At 40.8% G+C, this 18,606-nt stretch overlaps 1 protein-coding gene across 2 annotated transcripts in view; it reads left to right on the forward strand.

Annotated features, from left to right (window-relative positions):
- The first annotated feature begins 703 nt into the window (after nucleotides 1–703).
- The window catches only part of GOLM2 (golgi membrane protein 2), a 114,038-nt gene continuing 96,135 nt past the window's right edge, over nucleotides 704–18,606 (forward strand). Inside the window, exon 1 of one of the 2 annotated variants that reach the window (XM_034994733.1) lies at nucleotides 704–1,336. In XM_034994733.1, the coding sequence (XP_034850624.1) occupies nucleotides 1,010–1,336 (327 nt within the window). In that variant the 5' untranslated portion in view covers nucleotides 704–1,009. The remainder of the gene's footprint in view (nucleotides 1,337–18,606) is intronic. The other variant, XM_034994734.1, reaches the window with a different exon arrangement.

Genomic DNA, 18,606 nt, shown 5'->3' on the forward strand with positions numbered 1-18,606 from the left:
CTAGCTGTCAGTATCAGCATTAATTACCATTCAGAGGGCAGCTTCTGGATTTTCTATTTGGAAGCCTCGCTCAAAGCAAAAGCAGCAGCGAGTTTAAGAACAGAACTCATACATTCTGAAGTTCTTCTCTTTCGTGAAAGCAGTAACCTTGGAAACCAGGCTGGCACCACCCCCTTCAGTCATAAAGCTTAGTTTCTCTTCATTTTTCTCTGTAATGTTTCGGGCACCGCTATTTTATGGTCTTTTTTGTTTATTCTCCACATCATTAGCATGAACAAGAAAATCTCCTTTTACTGAATCAAGTACAAAACCTTCGTAGTCGCCCTTTCGGCCGGATGCTCACCTACTGTTTTCCCTACAAAGCGGTCACAGCCGCAGAGGTCCTCAAAGACAAAAACTCTCACGAGGACCAGGGTAGGGCTGGCGCTCCCTAAACCCTGGGTCAAGGAAACCGAGAGGGTAAAAACCGAAGGAACTGGAACGCAGATACAAGAGCGAACACAAAGCGCCAAAATTAACACAACACTCTGCCCAATAGCGGTAACACTCGCGAGATAAGAATGCAAAGGGCGAGAGAAACTCCATTTCTCGCGAGAAGAGGGGGCGTCGGCGGAAACTAGGCAATGGCCCCCTAAGCGACCCGGACCCAGCCAATGGGCGGGGCCAGAGTTAAACCCGCCCCCTTCCGGCACCTTTCCCCGCCCCCCAAGCCTGAGGTGTTGGGCCCCGGGTGCGGGCAGCTGGGTTCTCCTGGTTCCACCCGGCTGGTGCAGGGTCGTTTTCAAAGCCTTGGGAACGCGCTCTGGCCAGATTTGAGGAGGGGGGGCGGGGAGGGGCCTGCGGCTTGCGGCCCCGCCCCCTTCTCCGGCTCGCCGGCAGGCAGATTGGCCCGCCTTCTCCTTCGGCCGGCCCTGGGGCCGCGTCCCCCAGGCAACTCAGCTTCTGAGGCCTGAGCTTCTGCCCGCAGGTGTCGGCGACGAGGCCCCAGGGCACAGCCTAGTTCGACCCCATGGTGGGTTTTGGAGCTAACCGGCGGGCCGGCCGCCTGCCCTCCTTCGTGTTGGTGGTGCTGCTGGTGGTGATCGCGGTCCTCGCCTTCAACTACTGGAGTATCTCCTCCCGCCACGTCCTGCTTCAGGAGGAGGTGGCGGAGCTGCAGGGCCAGGTCCAGCGCACCGAGGTGGCCCGCGGGCGCCTGGAGAAGCGCAATTCGGACCTCCTGCTGTTGGTGGACTCGCACAAGAAACAGATCGACCAGAAGGAGGCCGACTACGGTCGTCTCAGCAGCCGGCTGCAGGCCAAGGAGGGCCTGGGGAAGAGATGCGAGGATGACAAGGTAAGGACGAGCCCTCTCCTCTCAACCCCCATAGTTTCTTTCAACCCCGGCGTCGCGGGGTTGGCCCGCCGCGTCTGCTCTCTGTCTTCCAGGATTGCAGCCCTGGAGGCTCCCCTTAACCGCCAACAACCCTGTTTAGACTTTTCCCGGTTTATTACTGCCACGTTCTCCAGTCTCCGCCAGACGAAACTGGCCTTAAGTTCTGGTCCTCTAGAGTGGCCTCTGTGTGGATGCCGCCTTTTCTCCAAGCTCAGCTGCTGAGCTGGCAGTAGTAGTCATCTGGCCTATGTGGCAGCCTTAGGTTTACAGATACACAAATCTGGAGACTGCCAGATTGGGTCTTGGTATTGTTGCCTTATCCGTATTCCGTGCATACTGATCAATATTAATTTCTTTAATTAAGGAATGGGGCCCCCTCTTAACTCTTGTGTTTATATATTTTTTAAGTAGTATGACTTTTCTTAAACTCTGTAGGTTGATATGTTAAGTAGTTGAAGAATCAGATGTTACTACCTTTTTTGTGATCAAAGTGTTACGGTAAATGGGCTCTGGAGTCATATATGAGCCACACTTGTGACCTGGACATAGTTAATAGAAAATTATGTACTCAATTTGAATTGTTAATGACATTAGCCAAAAAGATAGAATCTCTAATTATGTTCTAAGCAACAGAATCTCATGTCAGTGTCCTTGTTCTTGAGAGAAATAAAAATGAAAATTCTCATGCCTAAGTAGTTCTTAGGATTGGTGTTTTATGTAAATGGAAAGTCATACAAAGTTTAAATTTAAAAAGTTTGAAGCTGGACTGTAACTAGACCTGCTACTGAATAGTCTTTTTTTCTCACTCACCAGCATATTGGAGTTACATTATTAATTTATGACTTATGCAATTTCTGTTGGTATAGCAGAGTTGTGAAAATTTCTGGGTGGGCTAAGTAGATGCCTTTTTTCTTGACCCTTTATGGTAATCTTCACATTTTTTGTGTGTTCCTATTGTAATTTAAGTTTTTATTTTGTATATCAAAATCATTTGTACTAAGTCATTATAAATTAAAATCTCCATGAGCTCCAGCTTCCTTATTGTCATCTTCCTCCACCTTATTTCATGCAGATTGGGGGCCCTCAGGTAATTACTGCTCTATAACCCTCTCCTTTTGCACATAACATAGACATCCTCTGAGAGGAGCAACACATCAGGAAATTTATACATATGCTCTACACTGAACTCTAAAGACTGAAAAATTCTCTTGGGTGGAGTAGGCAGAAATCTGTGAAATTTTGGAGTATTAAAATAAGGTCTTTAGACTTGGCTAGGCATTGCTATTCAAATTCTCTCCAATCTAAGAGGAAAGATAACTTTTTTCTAGTCATTTATACTCTGGGTTCCATTTCTTCCATCTACTGGTCTGTAATTATGTTTCTTTTAGTATGTTTTCACTTTTACCTTCAACCAGGTACAGGTGTCCCCCATTCTAAATTTTTTTTTTCATTCCTCTATTTACTGCCTTTTCCTAACCAACCAGTTTCTTTTTTTTTTTAAAGTCATTTTCACTTAAGGATGTCTTTTTTTTATTATTTTTTAAGATTTTATACATTTATTTGACAGAGAGAGCACAAGCAGGGGGAGCAGCAGACAGAGAGGGAGAAGCAGGCTCCCCGCAGCAGGGAGCCAGCCCTACGTGGGGCTCCATCCCAGGACCCCGGGATCACAACCTAGCGGAAGGCAGACGCTTAACGGACTGAGCCACCCAGGCGCCCCACCAATTTCTTTTTTTCTCTTTCACTGCTAAACTACAATTATTGGTGGTCTAGAAATGCTTCATCTACTTCTTTTATCATTTCCATCCTAGTCTTTTTTTATTATGCTTGCCATCCTTCTTTCCTCCCCTTTCTGAAGCTATTCTCTTAAAGTTCCCAAGTGACCGTGTTCCTACTCCAATCCAAAAATTTTTTTTTATTATCAATCTATTTAATCTCTCGGTAGTTTCGTTCTGTTGATTGTCTCTTTTTAGAAACCGTCTCCTTTCTTGAACTCTCCAGATTTGCTTCCTACCTTCTTCACTATCTTCTTTATTGGATTTGTTTGTTTGCCTCCAGCCCCCTAATAATGGACTCTATTCTTGGGCCTTTGCTTCCCTTGTAGAATAGTGTTTCTCAAAATGGTGTTAAACAATACTTTCCTAGGAATTGTTTATAAGTGGTCAGGATTAAAAAGGAAAACCTTCTTTTTTGGAAGTAAATGTTAAACATTATAAGTAGAATGTGCTCTTCTTGGAGTTCATGATGCCTGCTAGCATATAAAGGCTCTGTTGGTAAATAAGCCTTTTTAATTTTGTTTAACCTAGTCTCTCAGTTAATTTGATCACAGATTACTATTTTCATGGCCTACTTATTATCATGGTACAGAAGAATCCAGCAAAGCACACTAGTTTGGGAAATTTTGCTGTAGGTATCTTAACTACTTTTGTTTGGATAATTTATGCAACTGGCTTGCAGATCTAAATCTCTCACTTGTATGTCAGTTTCATATTGTGTTAGCTATAGCATCTTTGTTGCAGTGCTTGTGCATGTTTGTTCTTGGGGTTAAGGAGGGGGCTTTGAGCTCCTAATAGAAAGGGTAGTTTTGGTCCACATGAACTTTAGATGAAAGTTCTCTCTTAGAGGTGTTTCCTTTATTGCTGCTACTCTCTTGATATCTGGGGAAGTATATGGCAGCTTAAAAAACATTTCAAGCCTCGAGGACTGCAGATACAGCTTAGAATTCTAACTCAGTTTCTATGATGTTGGGCAAGTTATTTAACTACTTTGGGTTCATTTCCTCATCTGTACCTACCTAGGGGATCATAGTACCTACCTAGGTATTGTACAGATCTGAGATCACATATATGGAAGTATCGAACTAGGCACATTACAAATCAGATTGTAGAATAAATAAAGCCTAAAGCTTTATTATTTTCTATAACTGATCTAAAAATCCCTCTGGGTGGTGATAGTGTTGGAGGAAGGAGAAGTAAATTAGACAGTGAAAAGTGTCTCGTTCATTTTAAAACAGACTTGTTCATTTAATGTAGTCTCTTGGGTAGAGGCCCTGCCTTTTAGGGTTTTTACCTATAGACACTGGTGGTGGCCTGCTCAGTGTCCATTCATACCCCCTTCACTTTTGCAGACCAGCCCTATTTTGTCTGATATGTATTCTTCCCTTTGTGACTCAGGGCTAAGTCCTGATTGGTCTAAATTGAGTATGATAATCTCATTTTTCTTCCTAGTGATTAATTTAGGAGGGGGCTTATGATGTGGCTGGTGAGTTGTGAGGGGAAGTTTTCCTTGCTCCTTAAAAGAATGGCACTTGGATCTCTATAGTATTCTTACCCCAAATCTAAAAATCCCCAGTCTAATCTTGAGAAAGACAAATTCGTACTGAATGACATTCTGCAAAACACCTGACAAGTGCTCTTCAAGAGTCTCACTTGGGCGCCTGGGTGGCTCAGTCGGTTGAGCGCCTGCCTTCAGGTCAGGTCATGATCCTGGGGTCCTTGCTCAGCGGGGAGCCTGCTTCTCCCTCTGCCCCTCACCCCACTTGTGCTCTCTCTCTCTCAAATAAATAAATAAATAAAACCTTTAAAAAAAATCCCCAAAAAACAAAAAAACAGAGTCTCACTTGAAGAGATGGTCTCTTCTTCTGTCAGATGTTGTTCCTTCTGCATGTGATACCTGAAATGGAGACTACAAAAGTGCCAGGAGAGTCACCTAAAGAATGGCTGAGGCACTGAAGATTATAGAGTAGAATAGTGTAATAGAATATTGGCATTTGTTAGGTTAGATAAACATTTTTCCTTATTGTTTAAGTCAGTCAAATTAGGATTTCCTTAACTCCATCCTAAGATGTCCTGTTAACATTCTCATTGTCATGGTAGTCTGAGGTGTAGGTTAAATTTTGTATGTTCCCAAGGCATTGTGGGCAGTGACCTCAGATCTGCATGTGATTTTGGGGGTCTTCAAGAGTCTTTTTTTTTTTTTTTAAAGATTTTATTTATTCATTTGAAACACAGAGATATATATAGAGAGAGAGCATGAGCAGTGGGAGAAGCAGAGGAAGAGGGAGAAGCAGACTCCCCGCTGAGCCAGGAGCCTGATGTGGGGCTCGATCCCAGGACCCTGGGATCATGACCTGAGCCGAAGGCAGACGCTTAACCATCTGAGCCACCCAGGCGCCCCGAAGAATCTTTATCTTAAGTAACAACAGTGGTGTTTGGATGCCTGACTAGGTACTTCTTTTACAGTCTTTTGGAGACCATGATCCTATGGCGGCATCACCCCCTGTATACCCACCTCTCTCCAATAGATGTTTCACACTAAAAATGCCTTCACCCTGCTGAGCTGCTTTAGTTAGGATGTGTGTGTAGGGGGTGTTGGCAAGGCAGTCCTTGCTCAGGCTGCTTTTTCTTTTCTTTTTTTAAATAAACTTTTAGGGGCGCCTGGGTGGTTCAGTTGGTTGAGCAGCCTACTCTTGGTTTCGGCTGGGGTCATGATCTCTGGGCCTCTCAGGGTCAAGGGATGGAGTCCATTCTCAGGCTCCATGCTCAGTGGGGACTCCGCCTTCCCTCTCCCTTTGCCCCTCTCCCTGCTCGTCATGCTGTCTCTGTCTCTCTCTCTGGAATAAATAAATAAATATTTAAAAAAATTAAATAAACTTTTATTTTACAACAATTTTAGATATATGGAGTTACTGCAAAGATAGTACAGTTTCCATATACCCCACACCTAGTTTCTCCTATTACTAATATCTTACATTAGTATGATACATTTGTCATAATTAATGAACCCCTGTTGATACATTATTATTAACTAAAGTCCATTATTAACTAAAGTCCATACTTTATTCCTCATTTTTTTCCCTAATGTCCTTTTTCTGTTCCAGGATTCCATCCAGAGTACCACGTTACATTTAGCCTTATGTCTCTGTAGGGCCCTTTTGGTTGTGACAGTTTTCAGGCTTTGTTTTTGATGACCTTGACAGTTTTGAGGATAACTGGTCAGATATCCTTCAATTGCGATTTGTCTGATGCTCTTCTCTGGATTAGATTGAGATTATGGTTTCTATGGTTTTTGGGAAGAAGACCACAGAGGTAAAATGTCATTCTTATCACATCATATTAGTGGTACATCTCTCAAAATGACTTCTCACTGTTGATGTTAACCTTGATCACCTGGCTTGAGGTAGTGTTTGTCCTGTTTCTCTGCCATAAAGTTTCTCTTTTTTTCCTTTTTTTTTTCACGCTGTACTCTTTGGAAGGAAGTTACTATATGCAGCCCACACTTAATGAATGGGAGTTATACTCTTACCTCCTTAAGGTCAGAGTATCTCTATAAATTATTTTAAATTCTTCTGCATTGACCTTTGTCTCTTTTCCTTCATTAATTTATTAGTCATTTATATTAGTATGGACTCATAGATACTTATTTTATACTTCAGGTTATAATCCAATGTCACTTTATTTTTTTGCTCAAATTGTTCCAGCTTTGACCATCGGGAGCTCTTTGAGTTGCCGCCTGCATCCCTTTGACATAATACCCATCGCTGTGACATGCCCCTTCCTTACTCTCTGGCATTACAAGATGCTCTAGGCTTATCTTGTATATTTCCTGCCCCAGTCCTAGAATCAGCAATTTCTCCAAGAAGACCTGGTTCCTTTTATTGGAAAATGGTATTAGAGACTAAGATCTAGGTGCTAGGTGTGCTGTCAGGCTAGCTTTGGGAGTCTAGGAATCCCAACTCCGAAGGAATCAGAAAGGTGATATTGGACTTCTTCCAATTTATTATACTGTCCTGCCATTTTCAATCTGTTACCTCTGTTACCTGGGCTGTTAGAACACAGAAATAACTTAAGGGAGCTTAAGCTGTTCCGGGGAAGTAAGAAGCAAGCCCTACTTCTGTGGGATTTTCCCCATATTTATCTTATTTTTTGCCATCCTCCTAAAGGAGTTCCCCCAGAGGGTTATATTAGTTTGCTAGGACTCCCATACAAAATACTACAGACTGGATGGCTGAAAACAACAGAAATTTATGTTCTCACAGTTCTGGAGTCTGGAAATCCAAGGTTGAAGTGCATCAGATTGGTTTCTTCTGGAGCCTCTCTCCTTGGCTTGCAGATGGCTGCCCTCTTGCTACTTTGTTATCACATAGTTGTCCTCCCTCCCTACCCCCCTGTCTGCTTTGCACACAAATCCTTAGCATCTCTTCCTCTTATAAGGACACCAGTCATAATGGATTAGCACCCCACCCTAATGGCCTCATTTTAACTTAGTCACCTCTTTAAAAACCTTATTTCCAAATAGGTTACATTCCGAGGTACTGGGGTTTGAGACTTCAATATATGGATTTTTGTGGGAACACAGTTCAGCTCATAAGAAGGATGAATCTATGATACACAACAATGCCTGCCTTTCCTCTTTCTGTCAGAAAGGACTTTCCTTCTGTTTCTTGTGTGTAGGGCATTTCTTTTATCTGACCTTGAATCCTTCGTATGTGTATCTTACATTAAAGCTATGTGGTCCACATGAGCCAAGACAAGTTCTTGATAATTAAAAGGAGCTGTTCGAATGTAGAAATAGTCCTCCCCCAAATTGTTGTGTTACTATAAATGCAAAAAAAAAAAAAAAAGTCAATTTTGAGGTTTGGAGCTGAACAATAAATAATCTCTTTTGCCTTTAACAACCACAGTCTTCCCTGAGGCAGTATGTAACATCAGTTAAATAAGGAAAAGATTATGTGCCAGAAAGGAGGATGGGAAGCATATTACCTTTTTTCCCCCCGCAAAAAATACACTCAGTGTGTGTGTGTATAAAACCTTGGCACGTAGTGGATATTTATTACTGTGGACTCAAATCCTGTTGCTGCCATTTAGTATGTGTGTAACCTTGGGCAAATGACTTAACTTCTCTGTGCCTCACTTTCCTCATCTGTAAAATGAGGACAATAATAGTTACCTCTCATTCTTGTAAAGTTTAAATGAATAAATTTATTAACATGCTCAGAATAATGCCCACCATATATTAAGAAAGAAAGAAAGAAAGACTCAGTAAGTGTTATATTAGCTATTATTCCACGGCTACATCCTGCCTTCTTTCCAGGATGTAGAGAGTTCCTACCTAGATCCGGTCCCACCTCCAGTCTACCTGCCTCACCCTTTGCCCCTGGTTGGTTGACTTTTTTTCTTCCCCCATTTCCTGGTCCATTTTTAGTTAGGCTTAGTTGACTCCTCCCATACTTGTCTTAGCTGACTCTCTGGAGCCTGCCGGTTCCTCTGTGATTTGAGGATCAACCTTCTACAGTTCTTCTAATATGCTGCACATGATAATTCCTGCCTTTGCTCTGCCTCTTCAGTCATAATCTGGTCAAGTTTATTCATAAACCATACAAAATTCATACCTCTTCTCCAAACTATATCGCTTTCATATTTTCTTGGCCATGCAACCATTATTAAGACTGAGGTTAGAAATTTTGGTGTCATCTTTGATTCCTAGCATCTGATATTCAGTGATGCAACATACAGAGGAGTTCCTTGATCAGATTGAGTTAAAAAACATCATTCTGGTTGCAGAATAGAGAATTGATTGGAAAGGAAACAGCAGTAGCTTCCTAACTAGCCTCCTTGCCCAGGTCTCTCTTTCAGTCAGTTCCTCCCCCTTAAGCAAATTGATCTTCCTCAAACCTTACTTTCAGAGTGGCTATGCCACTGCTTAATTCTAACCTTTAAGGTCTTCCATGGAGTGGCTTCAACTGCCTTCGGCTCCCACTATCTCCTGACTCAAACTGTGATCCAGACATGTTATTTTGTTTACTTTGTCTCCCCACCTGCCTCTCTGTGTCATGTTAATTCCTGTTTTTGTACGTTTGTTCCTGTTGTTTGACTCTTAGTCTCTTACCTCTTTTCTGTGCATATATTCTATCAATCTTTTACCCAGCTTTTTTTTTTTTTAATAGATTTTATTTATTTGACAGAGGGAGAGAGAGAACACAAGCAGGGGGAGAGGGAGAAGCAGGCTCCCCGCTGAGCAGGAAGCCCTATGTGGGGCTTGATCCCAGGACCCTGGGATCATGACCTGAACCGAAGGCAAACATTTAACAGACTGAACCACCCAGGCGCTCCTTTTACGCAGTATTTTATCTATGTCTGGGACTTCTGCCCCAGAGCGTGCTTTTCCTTCCTTATATTTTATTTACACTTACTATTTGAACCACACTAATTTATTTTGTTTTTCATTTTTCACTAGTAGCTTCTTATATGTTAACATTGTCTTCTCAACAAAAAATTAAGGAAGGGCCATATTTTAAATTTTTTCCTATGGGTTCTTTTTTTTTTTTTAAAGATTTTATTTATTTATTTATTTGAGAGAAAGAGAGAGAGACAAAGAAACAGCATGAGAGGGGAGAGGGTCAGAGGGAGAAGCAGGCTTCCCGCTGAGCCGGGAGCCCAATGTGGGACTCAATCCCAGGACTCCGGGATCATGACCTGAGCCGAAGGCAGTTGCTTAACCAACTGAGCCACCCAGGCGCCCTTTCCTATGGGTTCTTGATAGTCCTTAGTGCTGATACAAAGTGTTATGGGTTATTGGATTAGTGTGGACCCTGATCCACTGTCTTGTATCCTTATGAGAGGACCTTTGGACATGGTTACACAAGGAAGGAAGGAAAGAAGAGCATGCATGACACAATGGGGGCCTTGACTGGAGTGATGCATCTACAAGCTAGAGAATGACAAGGATTGCTAGCAACCACTAGAAACTAAGAAAGAGGCAAGGAAGGATCTTCTTCCTAGAGCCTTCAGAGAGAGAGCATGGCCCTCTTAATTTTGGACTTCTAGCCTCCAGAATTGTGAGAGAGTAAATTTCATTTGTTTTAAGTTTAAGTGCTAGTGAGTTTGTGGCACTTTGTTACAACAGACCTAGGAAAAAACTAATACAAGATTCAATAGAAACTCCAGCAGACTTTTTTGTTGTTATTGAAACTGACAAGCTGATTCTAAAATGCATCTGAAGGGGCGGTGGGTGGCTCAGATGGTTAAGCGTCTGCCTTCTGCTGGGGTCATGATCCCAGGGTCCTGGGATCAAGCCCTGCACCGGGCTCCCTGCTTGGCAGGAAGCCTGCTTCTCCCTCTCCCTCTGCTTGCCACTCACCCTGCTTGTATACACTCTCTCTCTCTTTCAAAAATAAATAAAAACTTAAAAAAATAAAATAAAATGCATATGAAAATGCAAATAACCTAGAATAATAGATAAATAGACCTAGAATAAAAGCAATTTACAAAAAAAAAAAAACGGACAAAGTTGGAAAGGGGAAAAGAAAGAAAAAGAGTCTTTTCAACAAAAGATACTGAAACAATTAGATTTTTAAAAAAATTTTTAGGTTTCTTTTTAAAGATTTTATTTATTTATTTGACAGAGAGAGATACAGCCGGAGAGGGAACACAAGCAGTGGGAGTGGGAGGGGGAGAAGCAGGCTTCCCACTGAGCAGGGAGCCCCATGCTGGACTCAATCCCAGAACCCTGGGATAGCGACCTGAGCCGAAGGCAGATGCTTAACCACTGAGGTACCCAAGCACCCACAAGTAGATATTTTTATGGGGGAAAAAGGAACAATAACTGCCACCTTACAGCATATACAAAATTAATTTGGGGCACCTGGGTCGTTTAGTCAGTTAAGCGTCTGCCTTCAGCTCAGGTCATGATCTCAGGGTCCTGGGATTGAGCCCCACATCGGGCTCCCTGCTCAGTGAGGGGGGTCTGCTTCTCCCTCTTCCTCTCCCTCTGCTGTTCCCCCTGCTTGTGCTCTCTCACTCTCTTTCTGTTAAATAAGTACATCAAATCTTAAACACAAAAAAACAAAATTAACTTGAAATGAATCACAAACCTAAATGTAAAAGGTGAAACTGAATCTTCTGGAAGATAACACAAGAGAAGATATTTGCAACTTAGGATAGGAATGGATTTTTGAGGACACAAAAAGAATGAACCATAAAGAAAAATATTGATAAATTGGACTTTCAAAGTTAAAAACTCAAAAAACACTACTTTTTAAAAGAAAAGGGGCACCTGGGTGGCTCAGATGGTTAAGCATCTGCCTTCGGCTCAGGTCATGATCCCAGGGTCCTGGGATCGAGCCCCACATCCGGGTCCTGGCTCGGCGGGGAGTCTGCTTCTCCCTCTTCCTCTGCCTCCCCCTGTTCATGCACTCTCCTCTATCTCTGTATCTCTGTGTCTCCAATGAATAAATAAAAAAAAAATCTTTAAAAAAAAAAAAAGAGCAAGACACAGATTGGAAGAAACATTCACAGTACATTTAACTGACAGAAAATTGTATCAGAATATATAAAAGCTTCCTGAAACTCAATAAGAAGAAGATAACCCATGGGGAAAATGGGTAAATAGGATTAGGAGGTACAGGCTTCCAGTTATGGAATGAATAAGTCACAGGGATAAAAGTACAGCATAGGGAATATAGTCAGTAGTAGTGCAATAGCATTGTTTGGTGACAGATGGTAGCTATACCTGTGATGAGCATAGCATAACATATAGAGTTGTCCCATCATTATGTTGTACACCTGAAACTAAAGTAACATTGTGTGTCAACTATATTTCAATGAAAGTAAATAAGACAATCTAATTTTTCAAAATGAGCAAAAGATTTGAAAAGACATTTCATCAAAGAAGACTGATGAATGGCAAATAAGTACATGAAAAGATGCTCAGTATCATTAGTCATTAAGAAAATGCAAATTAGGGGAGCCTGGGTGGCTCAGTTGTTGGGCGTCTGCCTTCAGCTCAGGTCATGATCCCAGGGTCCTGGGATTGAGCCCTGCGTCGGGCTCCCTGCTCCACGGGGAGCTTGCTTCTCCCTCTCCCTCTGCCTGCTGCTCTGCCTACCTGTACTTTCTATCTCTGTCAAATAAATAAAATCTTAAAAAAAAAAAAAGAAAATGCAAATTAACACCACAGTGGGGCACTACTACAGACCCATTAAAATGACTATCGTTAAAAAGACTTACAGTACTAAGTGTTAGTGTGGATGTAGAGCAACTACAGTTCTCATGCAGTGCTGGTGGGAGTGTAAAATGGTATAACCATTTTGGAAGACTGCTTAGCAGTTTCTTATAAAGTTAAATATATACCTACCATATGACCCAGCCATTCCACTCCTAGGTTTTTACCCAAGAGAAATAAAAACATAAACCACAACAAAAAATTTATACACAGACATCCATAGTAGCTGTATTCACAAAAGCCCCAAACTGGAAAAACCCAAATGTCTATCAGCAGGCAAATGGATAAACAAAATGTGATAAATCTGTAGAGTAGAATATTACACAACAATAGAATGAATTACTCATATACCCAACAACATAGATGAATCCCAAAACCATTGTGCTGAGTGAAAGAAGCCCAACATAAAACAGTACATGGTTAGGATTCCATTTATATAGCTTTCTCGAAAAGGAAACTAATCTATAGTAATAGAAAACAGAACCGTTGTCACCTGAGGCCAGGGGTAGAGGAAGGGATGACAAAGGCATGAAAGGAAACTTTGAGGGGTGGTCACACAGATGTATAAAGCTATCAAAAGTCATCAAATTGTATGCTTTAAATAGATGCCGTCTGCTTTATGTAAATTATATGTCAATGAAGTTGTTTAAAAATAAAAATTAAGCATGTCATAAAAGGAGATGAAGAAGCCAGTCAGTGCCCTTAACCATAGCTTACAAATCTTTTAACAATCCACCTCCAGCCTTGCAGTCCAGCATCAAATATTATTATTGAGAAAAAATTTTGCCCTTAAGGTGAATTTAAATTAGATATACAGGATTGAAATTATAAGGTACAAATATATCATTTTATATTAAATTAAAAAAGGCTTCCTGTAGATAAGGTTTGAATTCATCCTTAGGGGAAGGACCTAGTTTGCCGGAGAAAAAGAATCAGACATGGAAGGTAACAGGCAACATTATTCAAAGGAGGAGCTACCTGGCCAGGAAGAAATAGGGCAAGAAAGTTAGATAAAGTTACTTAAGAATCGGAAAGAGAACCGTGTACCTCTGAAACAAATAATACAATATATGTTAAAAAAAAAAAAAAAAAAGAAGAAGATAGCAGGAGGGGAAGAATGAAGGGGGGGAAATCAGAGCGGGAGATGAACCATGAGAGATGATGGACTCTGAAAAACAAACTGAGGGTTCTAGAGGGGAGGGGAGTGGGGGGATGGGTTAACCTGGTGATGGGTATTAAAGAGGGCACATTCTGCATGGAGCACTGGGTGTTATACGCAAACAATGAATCATGGAACACTACATCAAAAACTAATGATGTAATGTATGGTGATTAACATAACATAATAATAAAAAAAAAGGAAAAAAGAAAAGAAAGAAAGAGAACCTTGAAGCAATGGGGGAGACTGAAATTACTGCATACCTAGCCTGTGCCTAGAGGGAACCTTGGACTTTCAGTCAAAGGAAATGTTAATTTTCTTCCAAGGAAGAAGCTAAAATGGACAAACTTAGGTCTTAAGCCACAAAAAATTAGTTCTTCTTGCTTAATGAAGTCACAGTTTACAAAGTTCTCCTTATCACTCAGAGGACAGATACCACATACCACACTATTAAAGATTGTTTCTCTTCCTCTATCAAGCAGGTAGAAGGAAGCTCCTTGAATGTCCTTTTACCTTTTCTCTGCATAACTAAATTGTAGCCATCAGTTGTTTTTTTTTTAATATTTTATTTATTTGAGAGAGAGAGCATGCACAAGTTGGGGGTAGGGGCAGAAGGAGAGGGAGAAAGCAGACTCCGCACTGAGCAGGGAGCCTGGGATCATGACCTGAGCCAAGGCAGATGCTTTACTGACTGAGCCATCCAGGCACCCCACGTAGCCATCATTTTTCAAGGATCAATTTGTTTTATGATCTCCATGGAACCTCCTGGGATCACTCCCTTAATAGGGGAGCAAAACAAAGTAGAGAAATATGAAAATAAAGGGAGACAAAAAAGAAAAGTGGGGACAGATTTCAAAGATCTTTTTAGTATAGAGTGAGTGCTCAATATATTTTTGTCAGTTTAAGTAATATATTCAGGTTTAAAGAGAACAATACAAAACTGTACCAGTGTACCCAGGAAAGAAAGGAACTAACATTATTGAATTTCATCAAACTCTGCTGGACAGGTGTTTACATATTTTATTTCATTAATCTTCTCATTTTATGAATGAAGAAACAGGCTTAAGAGGTAAGGCAGAATTCTAAACTCAGGTCTTTGATTGCAACAACCCTTGTTCTTTCTAGTAAACTATGTTGCCACACAGTATTTTATATATATGTTTAAAAATATATAAAATTAGGGGCACCTGAGTGGCTCAGTTGGTTAAGCAACTGACTCTTGGTTTCAGCTCAGGTCATGATCTCATGGATCGTGAGATTGAATCCCACATTGGGCTCTGTGATCAGTGGGGACTCTGCTTGAAGATTCTCTCCCTCTGTCCCTGCCCTCTCTCTTTCGTGCACGTGCCCACCCCCCACAAATAAATAGATAGATAAATCTTTTTTAAAAAGAAAAAATATATAAAATTATATATATAAAATAAAATATATGATATTATATAAGAGCAGTTATCTCACCAACAAATTAAATAACTTTATTCACTATGTGTATTAGTTGCCTAGGGCTGTAACAAAGCACCACAAACTGAATGGCCTAAAACAATAGAAACTTGGGGTACCTGGGTACCTCCAACTCTTCATTTGGGCGCAGGTAGTGATCATGGGTCATGGGATTAAGCCCCACGTGGGACTCTATGCTCAGCAGGCAATCTGCTTGAAGATTCTCTCCCTCTGCCCTTACCCCACTCTCTCTCTGTCTCTCTCTTTTTCTCTCTCTAAAATAAATGAATAAATCTTAAAAAAAATAAAACAACAGAAACTTGAAAAAAAGTTCCAAAACTTGTTATCTTACAGTTTTGGAGAATGGAAGTCCAAAATTAAGGTGTTGTCAGCATCATATTCCCAATGGAGCCTCTAGGGGTAAGATTCTTCTAGCTTCTGAAAACATCAGGTGTTCCTTGGCTTATGGCAGCAGAACTCTGGTCTCTGTCTGTATCTTCTGTGGCTGTCTTCATAATATGTCTGTGTGTCTTTGTCTCTTCACATGGTGTTTTCTTCCTTAATTCTGTTTTCTCTTCTTACAAAGATCCTGGTCATATTGGATTAAACTCTACCCGAATCCAGTATGACTCCATTTTAACTTGAGTACATCTGCAATGATTCTGTTTCCAAGTAAGGATCATTCACAGGTACTGGGGAGTTAGGACTTCAACTTATATTTCTGGGGACACATTCAACCCATAGTAAATCTAGAAATCAGTTTGGAGTGAATGGAATCTTAGCAGTATTGAATATTTCAATCCATGTATGTGGTGTTTCTCTATTTTCTCTATTTTTTAGCCTTCTTTAAATTCTTGCAGCAACATTTTATAATTTTCAGTATTTAGCACTCCCACATATTTTACTATATTTATTTCTAAGTATTTTGTGTACTTGATGCTATCAAAAATGGAATTATATCTCTTATTCAGTTTTCTACTTGTTCTTTGCATAGAAATGTTATTAATTTTTGTGTATTGATTATTTCCCTGCATTAGCTCATTAGTTCTAGTATTAATGGAATCTAAGGAATTCTAAGGAACCTACAAAAAAAAGCCACAATACTCATTAATAGGAGCTTTTTTTGGTTGACTGCTTAGAATTCTATATGTGTATGATCATGTCATCTGCAAATAAAGACAGCCTTTTCCCCCTTTCCTTTTTTTTTTTTTTTTTTTTAGAAAGGGGGAAGGGGAGGGACAAAGGGAGAGGGATTGAATCTTTTTTTTTTTTTAAGATTTTATTTATTTATTTGAGAGAGAGAGGCAGATAGTGATGGAGATAGCGAGAGAGAACACAAGCAGGGAGGAGAGTGAGAAACAGGCTCCCGCTGAGCAGGGAGCCCAACACGGGGCTTGATCCCAGGACCCTGGGATCATGACCTGAGCCGAAGGCAGCCACCCAACCAACTGAGCCACCCAGGCGCCCCAAGAGAGAGATTCTTTTTTTTTTATTATTATTATGTTATGTTAATCACCATACATTACATCATTAGTTGTTTTTTTTTTTTTTTTAAAGATTTTGTTTATTTATTTGACAGAGAGAGACATAGTGAGAGAGAAAACACAAGCAGGGGGAGTAGGAGAGGGAGAAGCAGGCTTCCCCGCAGAGCAGGGAGCCAGATGCGGGCTCGATCCTAGGACCCTGGGATCACGACCTGAGCCAAAGGCAGACGCCCAATGACTGAGCCACCCAGGCGCCCACATCATTAGTTTTTGATGTAGTGTTCCATGATTCATTATTTGCCTATAACACCCAGTGCTCCATGCAGAATGTGCCATCTTTAATACCCATCACCAGGCTAACCCATCCTCCCCCCTCCAACTCTAGAACCCTCAGTTTGTTTTTCAGAGTCCATCATCTCTCATGGTTCATCTCCCCCTCCGATTTCCCCCCCTTCATTCTTCCCCTTCTGTTATCTTTTTTTTTTTTAAACATATAATGTATTATTTGTTTCAGAGGTACAGATCTGTGATTCAACATTCTTGCACAATTCACAGCACTCACCATAGCACATACCCTCCCCAATGTCTATCATCCAGCTGCCCCATCCCTCCCACCCCCCACCACTCCAGCAATGCTCAGTTTGTTTCCTGAGATTAAGAATTCCTCATATCAGTGAGGTCATATGATACATGTCTTTCTCTGATTGACTTATTTCGCTCAGCATAACACCGAGAGAGAGATTCTTAAGCAGGCTCCACATTTGGAGCCTGATGCAGGGCTCGATCTCACAACCCTGAGATCATGACCTGAGCTGAAATCAAGAGATGGATGCTTAACTAACTGAGCCACCCAGGCGCCCCTCCCCCATTTCCAGTTGCATGATTTTTATTTTATTTTTCCTTGCCTTATTGCAATGGCTAAGACCTCCAATACAGTGTTAGATAGAATTGGTGAGATTGGATATCCTTGGAGAAAATGCATTTGACAAAATTTAATATCCATTTATGATAAAAAGTCTAAGCAAAATAGGAAGGAAGGAAACCTCCTCAAATTCATAAGGGATATGTATCAAAGCCCCACAGCTAACATTATATTTAATGGCGAAAAACTAAATGCTTTCTCCTAAGACCAGAAACATTGAGGATTTTGAGTAGAGGAATTACTTGATCAGATTAAGCTTAAAACATTTATTCTGGCTGCAGACTAGAGAATTGATTGGAGGGAAGAAAAAAATAGATGTAAGGAAAATAATTATAAGGTTTTTATTTAAAATTTTTTTAGTAGTACAGGTAAGAGATAATGGAGTCTTCAACTAAGCATAGTGCAATTCTTAACCTGGTCAATACTAGCCTTAGGGAGCATTTTTGTTAGTACTAATGACAGGGGAGCATTAATGGCATTTAAACATGAAGTTAGGAATGGTAGATGTTCTGTGTTGCAGGAGAGAATCCCAACAATGAGGAACTGTCCTGCTTCAAATGCCAGTAACAACTTAATGGAGAAGTACTGGGTCATTAAGGCATAGACATAGAAATAGAATTAAGATTTTATAATATATTTGATGTGTGGTGGGGATTCAAAGATGAATCCCTTGATATTGGTTTGTGCAGCCCAGCTGATGGTGGTGCTATGACCTGAGGTAGGAACCTTAGATTAGAAGTTAGTTTGAGAAAAGTACAAATTTAGGTAAGTTGAGTTTGAGGAATCTGTGAAATATCAAGTAGGTATTGGAAATACACTTCAGGAACTCAGCAGAAAGGATGGGCTAGAGACAGATTTAAATCTGTTATGGTTGTTGAAGTCATAGGAATGGTAGGTTGTAGAGGGATGTGCATGTGTAGTATAGAGCTTTGCATCAGATAAGGGTTTAGTAGAGGAGGAGCAGGTTTAAATGATTGAGAAAGAGTAGACAGACAGAAAGGAAGAAAAGGCCCCAGATTCTGTGCTGTCATGGAGGCCAAGGGAAAAGAGTTTTGAGAAGGAGTTGTCAGTGTTAATCGCCATATTTATTTATTTATTTATAATTGTCTCTCCATATCTAGATTGTAAGCCAGGCATGGTTGTATGTTCTATTCATCTTTGTATTTGCACAGTTCCTGGCATAACATTACTTAATAAATGTTTAAGATTCTTGAAGGCAGGGTCC

Source organism: Mirounga leonina, unplaced genomic scaffold, assembly GCF_011800145.1.
Source record: "Mirounga leonina isolate KUSES-001 unplaced genomic scaffold, KU_Mleo_1.0 Mir_91, whole genome shotgun sequence".
NCBI lineage: Eukaryota > Metazoa > Chordata > Mammalia > Carnivora > Phocidae > Mirounga > Mirounga leonina.